At 43.4% G+C, this 18,192-nt stretch overlaps 1 protein-coding gene across 4 annotated transcripts in view; it reads left to right on the forward strand.

Moving 5' to 3' along the window:
* Window positions 1-18,192, forward strand: part of LOC126458396 (ubiquitin carboxyl-terminal hydrolase 45) — a 199,213-nt gene that overhangs the window by 20,335 nt on the left and 160,686 nt on the right. For 3 of the 4 annotated variants that reach the window (XM_050095405.1, XM_050095404.1, XM_050095407.1), the window contains exon 4: window positions 2,886-3,040. In XM_050095405.1, the coding sequence (XP_049951362.1) occupies window positions 2,886-3,040 (155 nt within the window). The remainder of the gene's footprint in view (window positions 1-2,885; window positions 3,041-18,192) is intronic. The other variant, XM_050095406.1, reaches the window with a different exon arrangement.

Here is an 18,192-nt window from a genome sequence, read left to right on the forward strand (position 1 = left end):
CAAAAACTGCCAGTGTGTAACTTGTGTTTACTTTGTGTCACAAACTGACAGTTATGTTAAGATTTCTGGCCACTGGGGAAACATTCCAGTCAGTGGCCTGTGCAACAAGAATTACGGCAAATAACGTTGGCTATTGCAGATAATACTTTTATTGAATTAATAAGAAAGGCCCAGAATCCTCTTTCGGGGGTGGCAATAAGTTGCAAGAGGGTGTACATTAACCTTGAACCTGCTACCTTTTACTTTATAGCTCACAATGCTATCAGCTGCTCTACTACAGCTTCAACACCTCCTTATATGGTAATACGGTATATACTGTCTAAAGACTGTACCTGCAAATGTCATTATTTGATATTTAACTGTGGCAGATTGTACCAAAACAATTTGTTTTTGATAGATCACAATAGTGCCATAACATTGAAACAGTCTACTTTCAAAGCACAAAGTTATAACACTAAAAACACCAAATACACGAGACATTTAAGTACCAGTATGTAGTTTCCTGTCATTTTATGATAACAGATTGTAGCTAAAACAACACATTTTTGAAATTTGCGTATGCTGTAAAACAGCTTATATTCCTTCCATTTACTCTATGATAAAGAAAACCATCAATGTACAAAGTTTAATTCCATACAGTATGATGGCTCCTAAGTTTCACTTGTAACATAAAAACGATGTTGCATCTCATTAGGCACATTCCTCTGCACAGAGCAAAAATCTGGCGTATCAAATTCTTCATTTCATGCTCCTTATCCATGTGTGTTTTTACATCCTGTGACAGTATGGATTTACCTCAGTCATCATTATCTTAAGCTGCTGATCAGTGTTATCCTGTCAGCCTTATATGGCATATGCCAAGAACAGTATAACCTTCTTGGTAAGAGGCCGCCAACAGTGTTCCTTAATTCATTGGCAGAAATTTCAGTTTTTGTCGCATTAATTGCAGCAGCATATTTAAAATAGTTAACTCTTGGGTGCTGTACGAATGCACCAAGAAAATTGTTTCAAGTACTTGACTGAGAAATGTGTGAGGGTTCTTTCTTGTCTTTCAGAATTTAGTTATACTTATTATTTTGAGGATTTTATAAGAATTCTGAAAGTTACTTTTAATCATAATATTCCCTGATTGTTATACTTCAGGATTTGAAGACATGGTTCTTCTAAGACACTTGCGTTTTACAATGCATTTACTAGGTCATATTAGCAGACAAAGCATGACTGCTTTAGTTCTACAGGGTATTTGCACGATGATGACTATTTTAGCTGCACAATGTTAGGTTTACCGAAACACTGTATTAAAAAGTAGTGGGTGTAGTACACCATCAGGGAATGTGATAGGCAGTGGTGTTGCTGGAAGGTAGTCCCATTCTTAGTCTGTGCAGAGGCTTTGAAGGTGCCATCCAGGTGGCAATTCCTCATTTGAAAGGTGCAGAAACGGTCTTCTTTTAAACAGACACCTTAATAACATACTGCTGCTTACCCTGTCATGGCAACCATTTGTTAAGAATAGTTCAGCAACCAGTAATATTTGGGCTTGCATAACAGTAATGGAAATACCTGGATGGAACACTGTGTAAAATAAGGGAAAGGCCAATATACATTCACACACACACACACACACACACACACACACACACACACACAATAACACAAACATCCAAACGTAAACTTCCACAACGAGGCCATTACTACATGAATTTGTGTTCAGTTGTCTGTGTGAAAGTGTGGACTTTCACTAGAAGAATAGCGAGAGGTTGAAGTATAGAATTTTGTTTTCTGTTACTTGTTTATAAGCTCCAGACATCAGTCCTTAGATGTGAGTGGTTGCTATATTCCCTTATTTTATGTTATATTTGAGATTTAGATCCAAAGTTATTTTTTAGAAATGTGCTTAACATGATTCTTTCAAGGCTCTTGCATTTTACAGTGTATTTGCTAGTTTCTGGGGAGCAGACAAAGCATGGCTGCCCTAGTTCTACATGGCATTTGTATGATGCTGGCTATTATAGATGTACATTATTAGGTTTATCTAACTGCTGTATTTAAAAGTAGTGATTGTAGTATACCGTCAGGGGATGTGATGCGTAATACACATCAGGTAACTGCCTTGTCTTTCTAGGAGACCAAAATTACCTTAGACGTGACGAATTTCAGGAAAAACAACACCCTGATGCACTTGATGTAGGGGAGGGGGAGGATCAGGTCACAAAATACTCAGCATCCACTAAAAACATATGTCATTCAGTATTGTGTGAGGTCACCAATTGGCAGGAATATCGTACTGGTCGAGCCTGTAGATGACAATTCCCTGCCCTGAGAAAGAGTTCTCCACTTCATTGTAGATAAAAATGTGTGCATCTAGCAACATAATGTGCTTTTGTTGATGGTACATTAAAAGAACAGCATTATGAAACCACCAAAAGCTGCTGTAATGTGTGTGTGTATTCACAAACTAGTTTCTGTCAACTAACTTCCTTCAAGTTGTAAATTAACATTACCTCAGTTGAAAGGACTGTTTCTTGCCATTAAATACATAATTGATTTTAGTTACAGCAGCTATCATGTACACATACATCTGTTATATATTTTTCATTTATCGCCAAGTACTACAATAGACAACCATTTGCAGTGTTCAACATACTGTCTGGCCAAAGTCATATTGTAAACAGCTGGCCGAAACAATTATGATTTTGATGCCAAGGAACCTTTCTTAAAACTTGATGTAGTGTTAATATCTGACTGGTAGATGTTCACTTGTTCGAAACTTGATGTCTGAAGAAACAGTATGTTACAATGGCCAATCTTTAAATACGTTGAGGTTGTGCGACACTATTTATAGAAAATATTTTGAACTTTAAAAAGTTAAGACAGTAATCCCTCAGCAGGATTCTGGTTCTGTGGGAGGCCTGTGGCTCTGCCTCCGCTGTGGTCATCAGGGCTGCGGACGCATGCGGGCACAGCATGCCCTCAAGCACCAGCGGACCCCCCACTCGGACAGCCATGCCCTCGCAGTCAACACGGAGCAGTGGAAGATTTGGTGGGTACTAACACACTTCCATTTTTAGTTTAGCTGTGATTTATTCTCTCTCTCTCTCTCTCTCTCTCTTCTGGAGGTACCTCTTTCTGCTGTTTCTTGTGTTTTTATGTATGTTATGTGTTTAAATCTTTTTAACTTAATGAATCCACTTTTGTTAATTTTTTTGCTTCAGAGATGGTAGTATATCTGTTTTGTTAGCCTGTTGACATTCAACCTGTGTGTGGGTGTGGGTGTGTGTGTGTGTGTGTGTGTGTGTGTGTGTGTGTGTGTAAATAAAATCAGTCATTTCCTTACTGTTTCTGTTACTTTTTTCTGTATTTTGATACTCTTCATTATTGCTTCTTAATTTCTTGGCCTCTGTGCTTCTTATGTGATCTTAAATGTTCCAGAGGATTCTTTCCTCTAATATTTCTTGTTTGCTTAAATTACAATTCAGTGCTGGGCATTCCCTTACGTAGAGGCATTTTCTGGTTTCTGTACCATGTTGTAATACATTGTTTTTGCATTTCTTTATGCCCACTTTCTACTGTAAAAGAAATGGAATACGATGTTATTGTCATAAACACCGATGAAAATGACTTTAAGAGTAATATATTACATTTTTATTGTCTCTAACTGTTTGCTGTCACCTTCTTTTACTGGCATATAAAATATGTACATAATCTTCTCTCTGTAGAATATCAAAAGTGGTAAATTATTTCACAGTATCAAAGGCAAAGATCAGTTAAGGAAACTGTAAATTTGCAATGAGACAGAATTGATGGTCAGTTGCTGCTTCTACGCAATTGCTCATAGACGTTGAAAACCTACACTGACGGAAAAAAAATTGCTACAGTAAAATGTAATTAACATAGAGTAATGAACTTCCAGGAATACATTTGTCTAGTTAACATAGTTAAGTGATTAACATTGCAAGGTCACAGGGTGAAGTTAGCGTGAGATAAGCCATTGCAAATGTGAAATGTTGGTATGTTAATAACCAGTGTAACTGCCAAAATGTAGAATGCAAACATGAATGTATTGTGTTGTACAGGTGCCAGATGTCAGTTTCTGGGATGGAATTCCATGTCTGTTGCACTTGGTCAGTCAATATAGGGATGGTTAATGCTGTCTGAGGATGACACTGGTGGTGTTGTCTGATGCTGTCCCATATGTGTTTGATTGGAGAAAATCTGGTTATTGAGCAAGCCAAGGAACCATGCTGACACTATGTGGAGCACGGTAGATTACAACAGCAGTATATGGGCGAGTATTATTGTGTTGCAAAACATCACCTGGAATGCTGTTCAGGAATGGTGGCACACCAGGTCAAATCACGAGATCAACATACAATTTTGCAGTCAGTGTGATTATAACTCTTAAGTGTAGCTCCACTGTGTCTAGCATGCAGACTGGTTGCTTGCAGGTCCTTGACTGGCTTCCTCCTAATCAACAAACGGCCATCACTGGCACTGAGGCAGAATTGGGTTTCATCCAATGAGCTCTCACTAGACACCACTGGAATCGCAAATTGTGATGGTTTGAGGTCAGTGAAATGCCTGGTAAAGAGCATTTGGAGCTGTAACTGACTAGTAGCAGTTTGCTGTGTCACTCTAGTGCCAACTGCTGCTGCAGATGCAGTATGATGTGCCAGAGCCATGCGCTGAGCATGATGGTCTTCCCTCTTGGTAGTGCTGCTTGGCTGTTCAGAGTCTGGTCTTCTTGCGACCATACATTCTCATGACCACCGATTCCAGTGATCGTGTAAAGTGGCTACATTCCTGTCAAGTCTTTCTGATGTATTGCAGAAGGAACATCTAGCTTCTCGTAGCCCTGTCACATAACCTTGTTCAAACTCTGTGAATTCTTGATAATGCCGTCTTTGTTGCCTTAAAGGTATTTTTGTCTAATGTAAACTCACCATATCCAAACTCAAAGGTAAGTAATGCTCACAACTATTACAGGGTGTATTTAAAGCAAACCTGATTCACATCCTCATAGTGGCACTACTAGTGCCACTTTTATATGAGTGGCATGAAATTTGAATAGACATCATCTTTTAGATGGTGAAACATGCCTACCAACTTTCATTTGTGTTGCACGATTCCTCCTTGATGTTGCAGTTTTTTTGCTCCGTCGGTGTATATTCATTTTTTGGAACTTGAATGTTCCTTCCTCAGAGAGGAAAGAAGGGAAAGCTGGAAAGGAGAGCAGATCACTGTCACCTGTTGTGGAGCAGAGAGCATGTGAAGATGAAGGGAAAGGCATTGGGAAGAATGTAATTTCTACTGCTGACTTATGATAGGCAGCCTACTCTTAAGAGTAACAGTTTCTTCTACACTGACTAGGTGTATGTCTACGTCCTCAAGAAATAATAGGACAAATGCTCTGAAACTGTAAGTGAAAGAGGAAAAAAAGATTATTACTTACAAATCCATTCTTGGTGATCATTTTTAACTTGTTTTCCCTGGAGAAGATCGGAACTTAAAGCAGTGAGCATTTGTGGCAAGTCAAAAATGTGGGTACTGGATTGAGATTTGAATCCTAATCTCTGCCTTTCATCTGTAATGCTTTACAAAGTTATTTAATACATATTGGAGTGCCTGTTTAGTTCCAGTGAATGCTTGAGAAGCTCCAGGCCTGTGAAGCCTTGGAGAGAATAATTGTATTGAGTCACCACTCTTCGTGACAAGATTTAATTCAGAGAAAATGTGGATTACTGTTGATCAAACTGTACTTGCAACTCAGCTAATCCTTCCTGTGATTCAACGGGTAAACAAACAGGCACACAAAATAAGTACATTGACCTTTCTCTTTTTATTTCTGAGAGAGATTTCTTAGCAACAATTTTTCTTTTAATCTTCACATTTATGGAGATCTGAAACACTAAATGTACCCTGTTGACAAATTTCGGTTATCACTAATCTACATTTAGGATTTTGACTGTTTTTCTGCTGTGATACATGGTGTGGTGATACATGGTGTTGGCAGGCATGAGATTCATACCAAAACGGCTTCTTGCTAGCCTTACCTCTCTTGCTCCTTATGATGCTGACTGATCAAGAGATGAGAATCTGAGTGCTCCCTGTAAAATTGCCTGTCACCTTGATCATTAGCATCTGACCTCTCTAACAAAAACGGGTGTTTCAATTGTAGCATGGTTAAGATTATTTAGGGCCAGAGGGAAGGGCTACAGAAGAAACTGATATACTGCATATTGAATTAAGATCAGTATTATGCTCTCAAGAACAATGTAAAAAAATGAAACAGCTTTCAGAAAGTGGGAATAGCCCAGAATCCTCAGTTTCAGATTACAAATGGCCTCAACAAGCTATGCACAGAAAATTGATAGATGATTTAAAATAGATAATAGTGAGAGTTTATCCAGCCTCTCAGAAAAAATATATGTAGTATTTAGAGAGAACCAGTCAAGGGAGGATACACACATAACAAATGAGCTGTGAGATTTGGATGAGGAAATGAGAACACAAGTGTACCAGCATGTTGCTTATTACCAGTGCAATCTACAGTAGGCAGTGGACCGCCCACAGGCCTGTACACAAGCAAATGTAGTCACTGTGATCATGAACCTGTCATGCATTATTGAAATATGCAGTTGTGTTCTCATGTCTTTACTGAACATATTTGGCTGCAAAGTAATTATTTACAGAATGTGTCATGGTTAAGATGTTCGCTGACTTGCATGTCAATCTTATGATAAACTGTAATCAACCAATGAAGATCAGGAAGTGCTTCAGATTTAGGTTCAAGAGCCTGTGGCTCCTGGTTTTATCACCTTTGGATGACAAACTGGTGTTGCTACTCTGGAGGAAAAATAGTTCAATACAGCCAGCCTGATTAGGGGGCAGCACTGTCTCTCCTACAGCAAGTCAGTGTGTGTGTTTTGGTGTTGTCATTGTCCTTTTGGTCTCGCCTTGACAGATCCTTAAAAAAAAAAAAAAAAAAAAAAACCCTTAATGAGTAACTCACCCAGAAACTTTTCCCACTGCTTATTGTCACTGGGGAGGAATCCCCTCCAACTCTCGTGCCCCAAGAAGGAGCTACTGGCTCCAAAAACTTGTAAAAGTGAAATCCTTTTGTGTTTATGCCATTGCTTGATGAGTAGATTTTTTATCTATTCGTTTATATTATCAATACACAAAATAAGTATGTTTCCTCTTTGTCTGCATATTTCTATTATACATTTATTAGAAACAGTTTTTCTTTTCGGAGTTCTGAACACTAAACCTTCTCTGTGGACATGTTTGTGTTATCTTAATCTACATCAAGGAATTTGGCTATTTTTCTACTGTGGTAGATGATGATACCAGAAATAAGACTGATATCGAAATGACTTCGTTTTGGCCTTATCTCTCTTGATCCTCGTGTCACAGACCGGCTGGGAGGTGAGAGTATGAGTACTCCCTGTACTTTGCTTCATTCTTAACAATTTTTTTGTGTAATGACACTTAGCCCTGTGTCCAGTTGAACCAATCTGTGTAACTGCAATAGCGCATTTTCAGATTACCAACCTGGTTTCCCGTAGTTAATCCCTCTTAATTATTGATAAGATCCACTTTTTGAACCCCAACTAAACAATAACAGTTGTTGCATGACAACTTCACTCTTATTTTCGTAATCCCAATTCCTTGCCTGCTTGGAGAAACTAGTTCTCTGAAGTTATGGGTTTCTGTTGACATAGTTCAGTGGCGGCTCGTAGATATACATTCTGGGTGTTCACAAATTTTTAAATTCAGATAAATATGAGAGTGCAAAATTAATAGCATCTGCTGTATAACAGTTATGCTCATAAACACATTTATACTATTTTAGCTGCTGTCAATAATAATAATAATAATAATAATAATAAAACAACAACAACAGCGGATGTACAATACTAGCAAATACAGAATACCCCAGAAGACATGACAATGTAGCAAAAATAATACATCAACAGCTTGCCTTACAACATAAACTTATAAAACAACACGTTCCCACATAAAAGTATGCACCACAAAATGTACTGGAGAATGATGAATACAAATTATACTGGAACAGAACCATTATAACAGATAAAACACCACATAACAAACCTGACATCATACTCACCAATAAAAAGAAGAAATTAACACAACTAATCGAAATATCCATACCCAATACAACAAATATACAAAAGAAAACAGGAGAAAAAATTGAAAAATACATCCAACTGGCTGAGGAAGTCAAGGACATGTGGCATCAGGATAAAGTTGACATTATACCAATTATACTATCAACTACAGGAGTCATACCACACAATATCCACCAGTACATCAATGCAATACAGCTACATCCAAACTTATATATACAACTACAGAAATCTGTAATTATTGATACATGTTCAATTACCCGAAAGTTCCTAAATGCAATATAACATATACCGTACAGTTAAAAGGAAGTCACGCTTGATCAAGGTCCGCGTCACTTTCCATTTTTGACCAGACATAACGTCTGAGAAAAGAAAGAAATAATAATAATATGCACAACTCGTCTGTAAAAGGAAGACTTGTTGTCACGGAATTTTGTTGTTTTGTACATAATTAAGTACAGTTTATGGCAAGAACGAGATAATGTTTAAGCTCTTGCTACTCTCTGTTTCATATTTCTGTGTAAGTGGGAGTCCTTCATGCTTTTTTATTTTTTTGGACTAAGGTACAAGCTCCCTAATTCATGTATTAGTTAACAAATTAACTTCTGGATTGAAAATCGGGCACTCCTACCTTGCACCCGCGTAGCGTCATACACTTATTATACACTTCTTTGTTAAGCGTTTGCTTTTAGTCATGCTGATCTGATTTCTTCACTTTCTCAGACAACGAATCTGGTCTGGAATGCCCTAGTTTCTTTGTGCTTAACTTTTCCTGGTAATTATCTTTTCTGTTAGCACTTAATACAGCCGCCTGTTGTGGCCGAGTGGTTCTAGGTGCTTCAGTCTGGAACCACGCGACTGCTACAGTCGCAGGTTCAAATCCTACCTCAGGCATGGATGTGTGTGATGTCCTTAGGTTAGTTAGGTTTAAGTAGTTCTAAGTTCTAGGGGACTGATGACCTCAGATGTTAAGTCCCATAGTGCTCAGAGCCATTTGAACCACTTAATACAGGTTCAACAGAGTTCATGTTGACACTCCACGGGAAAGCCGATTCCTGCACAGTAGACAACCAACTCCAAACACAAGCCGCCATTTGCAAAAATGATTAAATTCAAGTAGTACTATCTACCAACAAGGTCACTTAACTAGAATGCAGATGAGGCACTGAGAGCCATAAGAGCCAAAAGCACACGGTCTTCGACCCACCAATTTATTTGAATATCAAAGAAATCAGTGAGACAGCTTTTCATGAATGTAAAATGTGGCCCTACAGTACAGATGAACCATCAAATCAACAGATCCCTCCTGCGGGTCCGGGAATTAGAATAGGCCCGAGGTATTCCTGCCTGTCGTAAGAGGTGACTAAAAGGAGTCCCACCCCCTCAAGGGGGTCGTTAGCGCCTGCGTCTGGAGACGGACGATTCCACGACCTCTATTTGCGGTCATTTTGCTTTTTCACCTCTCGTTTCTTCCTTCCTTTGGTTGGTTCCTTTCTATGCTCTTCGCCACCTCACTGTCTTCCTTACTCTTTCCCTTCTCTTCTCCTCCTTGCCTTCTCATTGCCTTCTTCTCCTTGCCTTCTCATTGCCTTCTTCTCCTTGCCTTCTCATTGCCTTCTTCTCCCTGCCTTCTCTGGTCTCCGCCTCGGCGTTTGAGACAGTCTGTCCTCTCTCTCTTCTTTTTCCTCTTCTTCCTTCCTCCCTGTGCGTGCCTGAAGGCCGACCCACGCGTTCACACGTGTAGCCGGTGACGGGGTAACGCGTAATTCCCCGCCCTGGGTAGACATGTAAGGCACGCACGTACCCCCTGGTAAAGGCCAGGCCCAGGGAGGGGTGATTGCCTGAGCTGATACCTTCTGACCATGCCGATTGGTCCCTCCGTCTGTTTCTCGGGAGGTGTGACCTGAGGTGTAAACATTCACCTAAGGCGGGAGTGCCCTCTGAGAGGGTCCCCACAAGGAAGGAGACGCTGGCAATCATGGGGGATTCCTCAAATGGATTTCACTCCATCTCTCTTGACTTCTGCCCAAAAACGGAAACATGACGGCCACCAGTGACAAAAGTACTACCGCCTGCCCCACAGTTCCTCGTCGTTTCTCGATCTGAGGACGGAAAGGATTTTTCCTCTGTCAACCCTTTCGTTATCCAGAAGGGCGTAGATGCCATAGCTGGATCTGTCAAATCTTGTACCAGGTTGCGTAACGGTACCTTATTACTAGAAACTGAGAGCGCCTTTCAGGCACAAAAACTGCTTCGGGCCACACTCCTGTACACGTTCCCTGTCCAGGTGGAGGCTCACCGAACTTTGAATTCATCTCGTGGTGTAGTCTATACTAGCTCCCTCGACGGATTGACTGACGAGGAGATTCAATCTTTCCTCGCTGAGCAGGGCGTGACGGCTGTCCATAGGGTCATGAAAAAGGTCAACAATGACCTTGTACCGACCCGGACACTTTTCTTGACCTTCGATAGTGTTAAGCTGCCATCGCGCATCAAGGCGAGCTACGAGGTTATTTCTGTTCGCCCCTATGTCCTGACACCTACGCGCTGCTACCAGTGTCAGCATTTCAATCACACTCGACAGTCTTGTTCCAATGCGGCTAAATGTGTCACTTGTGGCAGGGATGTCCATGAGGGTGACTGTCCACCTCCGTCTCCTCGTTGTGTGAACTGTCAGGGTGACCATGCCGCATCCTCCCGCGACTGTCCTGTCTATAAGGAAGAACGCTGTATCGAAGAAATTCGGGTCAAAGAGAAAGTGTCCACCTCGACTGCTCGCAAGCTATTGGCTAGTAGGAAGCCCACGCTGCTCCCAGCGGGGAAATACAGTACTGTCCTCGCCTCTCCTCGGACTACCAGGGAGGTGGCAACCCAGACATGCGATCTGACCTTCAGCACCACGGTCGTCCGTTCGGCCAGTGCTAAGATCGCGCGGTCGACGTCTCGTCTTCCTCCCGTCACCCCTCAGACACAAGCACCTTAATCAGCTTCTGCCAAGACGAAGACCCAGAAGTCAGATGCACGGGCCTTCAAGAAGGAACCGTCCCGTGCCGACTTCCTACGTACCTCGACCTCCCAGCCTTCGACCGGTACTTCCACCAAACGTCCTTCCAAGAAGGCTCATAGGAAGCACAGTTCTCCTTCTCCGCCACGGCGCATTTCTTCTCCTGCGCCACCCAGCGGTTGCCGCCCCAGGCCGTCATCCGTTTCGCCTGGCCGCACCGCTGGTAGCCGAACATCTGGCCGTTCACCGGCGGAGGAAGCTCCCCCTCCCGGCCATCTTCCCAAGATGGCTGATGATCCTATAGACCCAATGGACGATGACTGTCCGCCTACTGATAGCGGCGGCAGTGCTCGCTCGAAGCCAGGCCCTCAGCGGCCTTCGAGGTGACCCCTTCTTTCATCTTCCTTTTCTTCTTACGATGGCACTTATTCGCTGGAATATTCGCAGCATTCGCTCCAACCGAGAGGACTTGAAGTTGCTGCTCCGCTTGCACCGTCCGCTCGTCGTAGCCCTCCAGGAAACGAAGCTACGCCCATGCGATCAAATTGCCTTGGCACACTACACCTCTGTGCGTTTTGACCTACCCCCTGTGGTAGGTATCCCGGCTCATGGAGGGGTTATGTTGCTGGTCCGGGATGATATTTACTACGATCCCATCACGTTGCACACCGGCCTGCAGGCAGTTGCCATCCGCATTACTCTCCCCACTTTTACATTTTCCATTTGTACCGTTTACACTCCATCGTCATCTGCCGTTACCAGGGCAGACATGATGCAACTTATTGCTCAGCTACCTGCACCATTTTTGTTAACTGGCGACTTCAATGCCCACCATCCCCTTTGGGGCTCTCCAGCATCCTGCCCGAGGGGCTCCCTGTTAGCAGACCTTTTCAACCAGCTCAATCTTGTCTGCCTCAATACTGGCTTTACTTTTCTTTCGGACACATCTCACACCTATTCCCATTTAGACCTCTCTATATGTACTCCCCAACTTGCACGCCGGTTTGAGTGGTATGCACTTTGTGATACATATTCGGGCGACCACTTCCCGTGTGTTATCCATCTCCCGCAGCATACCCCCCCTCTCCGTGCTCATCTAGTTGGACTATCTCCAAAGCAGACTGGGGGCTCTTCTCTTCCAGGGCGACCTTTCAGGATCAAACCTTCACAAGCTGCGATCGTCAGGTCGCACACCTCACGGAAGTCATTCTCGCTGCTGCTGAATATTCCATCCCTCACCCTACTTCTTCTCCACGTCGCGTACCGGTCCCCTGGTGGATCGCAGCATGTAGAGACGCTTTACGTGCTCGTCGACGTGCTTTACGCACCTTTAAACGCCACCCTACAGTGGCGAATTGTATCAATTATAAACGATTACGTGCACAGTGTCGTCGTATTATTAAAGAAAGCAAGAAAGCCAGCTGGGCTGCTTTCACAAGCACCTTCAACAGTTTTACTCCTTCTTCTGTTGTCTGGGGTAGCCTGTGCCGGCTATCTGGCACTAAGGTCCACTCACCAGTTTCTGGCTTGACGGTCGCGAATGACGTCCTTGTGGCCCCTGAGGATGTCTCAAATGCCTTTGGCCGCTTTTTCACCGAGGTTTCGAGCTCCGCTCATTACCACCCTGCCTTCCTCCCCCGCAAACAGGCAGGGGAGGCTAGGCCACCTAACTTCCGCTCCTCGAATCGTGAAAGTTATAATGCCCCATTCACCATGCGGGAACTCGAAAACGCACTTGGCCGATCACGGTCCTCCGCTCCAGGGCCTGATTCTATTCATATTCAGATGCTGAAGAACCTTTCTCCTGCGGGTAAAGGTTTTCTTCTTCGTACTTACAATCGCATCTGGATTGAGGGTCATGTTCCCGCATGCTGGCGCGAGTCTATTGTTGTCCCGATTCCTAAGCCGGGGAAGGACAAGCACTTGCCTTCCAGTTATCGACCCATCTCGCTTACCAGCTGTGTCTGTAAAGTGATGGAGCGAATGGTTAACTCTCGATTGATTTGGCTGCTCGAGTCTCGATGCCTACTTACCAATGTACAATGTGGATTTCGTGGGCGCCGCTCTGCTGTTGACCATCTGGTTACCTTGTTGACCTTCATTATGAATAACTTCTTGCGGAAGCGCCCGACCGCGGCTGTGTTATTTGATTTGGAGAAGGCTTATGACACCTGTTGGAGGGCGGGCATTCTCCGCACCATGCATACGTGGGGCCTTCGCGGTCGCCTCCCTCTTTTTATTCGTTCCTTTTTAATGGATCGACAGTTCAGGGTACGTGTGGGTTCTGTCCTTTCAGACACCTTTCGCCAGGAGAATGGGGTGCCACAGGGCTCAGTTTTGAGCGTCGCTCTCTTCGCCATCGCGATCAATCCAATAATGGATTGCCTCCCAGCTGATGTATCAGGCTCCCTTTTTGTGGACGATTTTACCGTCTATTGCAGCGCGCAGTGTACACGTGTCCTGGAGCGCTGTCTTCAGCGTTCTCTTGACCGTCTTTACTCCTGGAGTGTCGCCAATTGCTTCCGTTTTTCTGCCGAGAAGACGGTCTGTATTAACTTCTGGCGCTACAAAGAGTTTCTCCCACCGTCCTTACGACTCGGTCCCGTTGCTCTCCCAATCGTGGAGACAACAAAATTTTTAGGTCTTACATTTGACAGGAAACTTAGCTGGTCTCCACATGTCATATTTGGCTGCCCGTTGTACCCGTTCTTTAAATGTCCTCCGTGTTCTCAGTGGTATGTCTTGGGGAGCGGATCGAACCGTCCTGCTTCGTCTATATCGGTCGATCGTCCGCTCCAAGCTGGATTATGGGAGCTTCGTATACTCCACTGCACGGCCATCCATCTTACGCCGCCTCAACTCCATACAACATTGGGGTTTACGACTTGCGATCGGAGCATTTTATACTAGTCCCGTAGAGAGTCTTCATGCTGACGCTGGCGAAATGCCACTCACCTACCGGCGCGATATACTGCTTTGTCGGTATGCCTGTCGGCTACTGTCAATGCCTGACCACCCGTCTTATCGTTCCTTTTCTGACGACTCTCTCGACCGTCAATACGGGTTGTATGTCTCTGCTCTGCTACCCCCTGGAGTTCGCTTTCGTCGCCTCCTTCAACACCTTAATTTTTCACTCCCTGCAACCTTTCGAGTGGGCGAGAGCCACACGCCACCTTGGCTCCAGGCTCAGGTCCGCGTTCACCTTGACCTCAGCTCGCTCCCAAAAGAGGTTACCCCCGGGTCGGTCTACCACTCCCGTTTTGTTGAACTTCGTTCGAAGTTCATCAATATGACCTTCATTTATACAGATGGCTCAAAGACCAATGACGGGGTGGGGTGTTATTTTATTGTCGGGGCACAAAGTTTCAAATACCGGCTCCATGGCCATTGTTCGGTCTTCACAGCTGAGCTCTTTGCCCTCTACCAGGCTGTTCTTTACATCTGCCGCCACCGACATTCTGCTTATGTCATCTGCTCCGATTCCCTGAGCGCCATCCAGAGCCTCAGTGATCCGTATCCGGTTCACCCTTTCGTGCACCGGATCCAATGCTCTCTTCAGCTGCTGGTGGACGTCGGTTCTCCGGTTAGCTTTATGTGGGTCCCTGGCCATGTCGGTATCCCTGGGAACGAAGCTGCAGATGCCGCGGCCAAGGCTGCGGTCCTGCAGCCTCGGACGGCTTCTTGTTGTGTCCCTTCGTCGGATTGTAGCAGGGTAATTTGTCGGTGCATTTTATCGCTGTGGCATGCCGATTGGGCTACACTTACAGACAACAAGCTTCGGGCCTTGAAACCTCTTCCCGCGGCTTGGACGTCCTCCTCCCGCCCTTGTCGGCGGGAGGAGGTCGTTTTGGCCCGGTTACGCATTGGACACTGCCGGTTCAGCCATCGCCATCTGCTGACGGCTGCGCCGGCACCGTTCTGCCCATGTGGGCAATTGCTGACGGTCCGCCACATTTTAATGTCGTGTCCGGATTTTAGCACACTGCGTCTAGATCTTAACCTGCCATGTACTCTAGATGCCATTTTAGCGGATGACCCACGAGCAGCTGCTCACGTTCTTCGTTTTATCAATTTGACAAACCTCTCTAAGGACATTTGATGATGCTGTTTTTTTAATCCTATGCCTGTCAGTCTGTCTTTTATCGTGTTTTCCCTTTTAGTTGTTGTTTTAAACTTGTGCCTCGCGGTGCATTCTTAACGTAGTCAGGGCGCTAATGACCATTGAAGTTGTGCGCCCTGTTATAAAATCCAAAACTTTATGTATCATATCTCATTCAGGACCCCACAAACTGATATCTGATCTAATTTTAGTATATAGTGTGTGAATGTGCATGCCTGTGGAGTGTGCTACCACATAGTGGGGTTTACGGTGAATGTATGAAGATAAGACTGCTGCAGTGTGCTACCACCTGTGGCATTGATGTAAAGCAGTAGTTGAGTGGTAAGGGCTAGCAGTGCACACTATGAACTGTACACATTGTTCATCAAATCTGTACGTATTTTGTCTGTAAGGCAATTATGTCAAGCCAGTTGCGCTTGTGCAGAAATTCCTTAAAATGTGCACAAGTGAAGGCTTGCTCATGACCTGATGCCAAGTTTTGCTGAGTCTAGTGGAGCAATATGTAGCACAGCAGGGTAGATTTTGTGCTGTGTATTTCAGATTACTGCAACTACGTTACTTTTAACATCATTCAAAGAAAAATAACCAATAAATTTGCAAGGTGTCAAAAGTTAGGGTGTTCACAAGCTCTTGTACTCTTACACAGCAGCTGCCACTGGTGTGGTTTACATTGCTTGCACTGATGTTTACTGCACCTCAGGGTTGTGGTTAGAATGAGCTGTGTATTCATCTGGAGACAATCAATGACAGATTGATCCTTCAATCCGATCTGCAATTGGCTGGTACTTAGAAAAGGAGTAGGATGCACCGGTCAGAACCACACCATGCAATGGCAAACATCTGAAGGGTGTATCCTGAACTAGGAGAACAGAACCAAGTCGTTTCCATTCTTGCCAAACCATTCCTACTTGAGGACAAGTGTCTGTATCTCCAGATTCTTTCACAACTGAAACAGAGTTCACTCCTAAATACTTGTGATGCCTCTACTAGCAGAGGAAGTTTCTTACCTTTTGCCTCTGAATCCCTCTTGTGGAACTACTTGCCGTCAAGAGCCTATAATCTTAAATTTAAATATATCTAACTAACACAGTCCTTGTCTGGACAATAAACGCCAAATGGAAAATTTTCTTAAAGTTATTAATGGTTCTGTCAACAGTTGTGGTAATTTATTAGAGGACTAGTTTCAAACCCTTACAGGTTCATTGTCAAGCCTGGACCACTGTGACTGCACTGACAGTGCCTGGTCTTAATAATAACATTGAGTGGCAACACATGCTCTATAAATGTTAGCAGGATGAGCAAGTCAAAATCAGTTTGACTTGGCAAGAGGGATGTGTGAATTGTAGCATTCATTCTGCGAACATGTTATCATCAAGATCAGGCACTGTTAATGCAACCTCAGTGGGCCAGGCATGAAAATGAACCTGTAAGGGTTTGAAACTGATCACCTTATAAATAACTCCAACTGTTGACAGAATCATTAATAAACAAACGATTTAAGGAATTTAAATAAAGTTGCTGTTCCCTGTCAATGAAATGTTGAAACCAAAGAAATAAGAAACTTCTAACAAACCACAAACGAAACAACATTAAAGCAAAACAACTAAAAACATAATGTCTGGTTTTGATGTTAATTTCAGGAATGTTCTGAGAAATGGATCCATTAGTGGATGAAAGCCTTTAGATTGCTATTTTGGGTATCTGTTTTCAAGCCAGTGTCTACTACTAGGTACAAATGATTGCTGATCACCTTTTCTTTTTTACCTGATAAGGGCGTAAAAACAGGAGGTAGAATTTGGATATCTTGTTTATCTAGGTGATCTGAGCCACAAATGTTCCAATCAACATCATGTCCTCTATCTTTATGGAAGTTGTTGGCAGTTCTGCCATTGAGCCATTCTTTCCGTAGTGCTTCCTTACCTCTTTTGTTCTGGGGAGCGGTTTTTGTTGTCACATCTGGGGCTGGGGATAATTTTTCCATGTCTCTAAGGGGTGTGGCTGTATGTTTTGCTGACATTAATTCATCCTGTGACCGGCCATGGGTTAGAATGTTTATTGTGCTCTCAGATTGTGGGATGTACTTGGCCCACCTGTTTTCCTCATCAGTGTAGCTGGGTCGGCTTTTCAACTTCGCAGAAATGTCTCTCGACAGGATTGGCTGCTGCATGGTAAACACCTCTCCTGTGTACAGTGATGGGCCCCACTGTTGGATGTTACACAGATCCAAACTTGGGACATAAGTTGCAGTCCACAGTCCAATAAGATTTGGTTGCCAAACTCTTCAGCGAAATGGCTCATTCATCTTTACCAACACCATGGCCAACATTGTTCTAACCAGATACAACATTACAGTCTTAGTGTAACAATCTAGTGCAGTAAACAAGAAGCACACACAACCTGCCTTTAGATGAGGCTTCCCATTTTGCTACAGATTGGGAGTGAGGGTACATGTTCCCGACCAGTGTGGTGGCTCAATTTTCTTGCAAATTTTGTCAGTAAAAAGAGTAGGAGAAGGTTGGTGCTCCTTGATTAAAGTCAAAAGTGTTGCTTTCCTTGTCTTTTACATTTTTCCTGCCCATTTCCATATGATAGTTCAGAGTTTGGCTGTTATGTAAGAGCCTGCATGCACTACAGTAAAACATTGTCACTTTTGTATGACAGTATTTCTTGCAAACTGTCACTTTGCTAACCTCTATTTCATTGAAATCAGCATGAAACAATATTTCTTCTAAATAATCCACTGGCTGCTTTAATTCTTATGCTTCATTTTTCTGTCAAAATAGACTGTAATAAATCTTAATTGCAAGTATGTCTGCTTGTTTGCAGATGACGACTTGTCTATTCTGCCCCTTTTGAAATAAGAACCCATAGAGGGAACACAGTTATTCAAAATTTTTTCTAAAGCTGGAAGCTGAGTTCTA

The sequence above is a fragment of the Schistocerca serialis genome, chromosome 2 (genome assembly GCF_023864345.2).
Source record: "Schistocerca serialis cubense isolate TAMUIC-IGC-003099 chromosome 2, iqSchSeri2.2, whole genome shotgun sequence".
NCBI lineage: Eukaryota > Metazoa > Arthropoda > Insecta > Orthoptera > Acrididae > Schistocerca > Schistocerca serialis.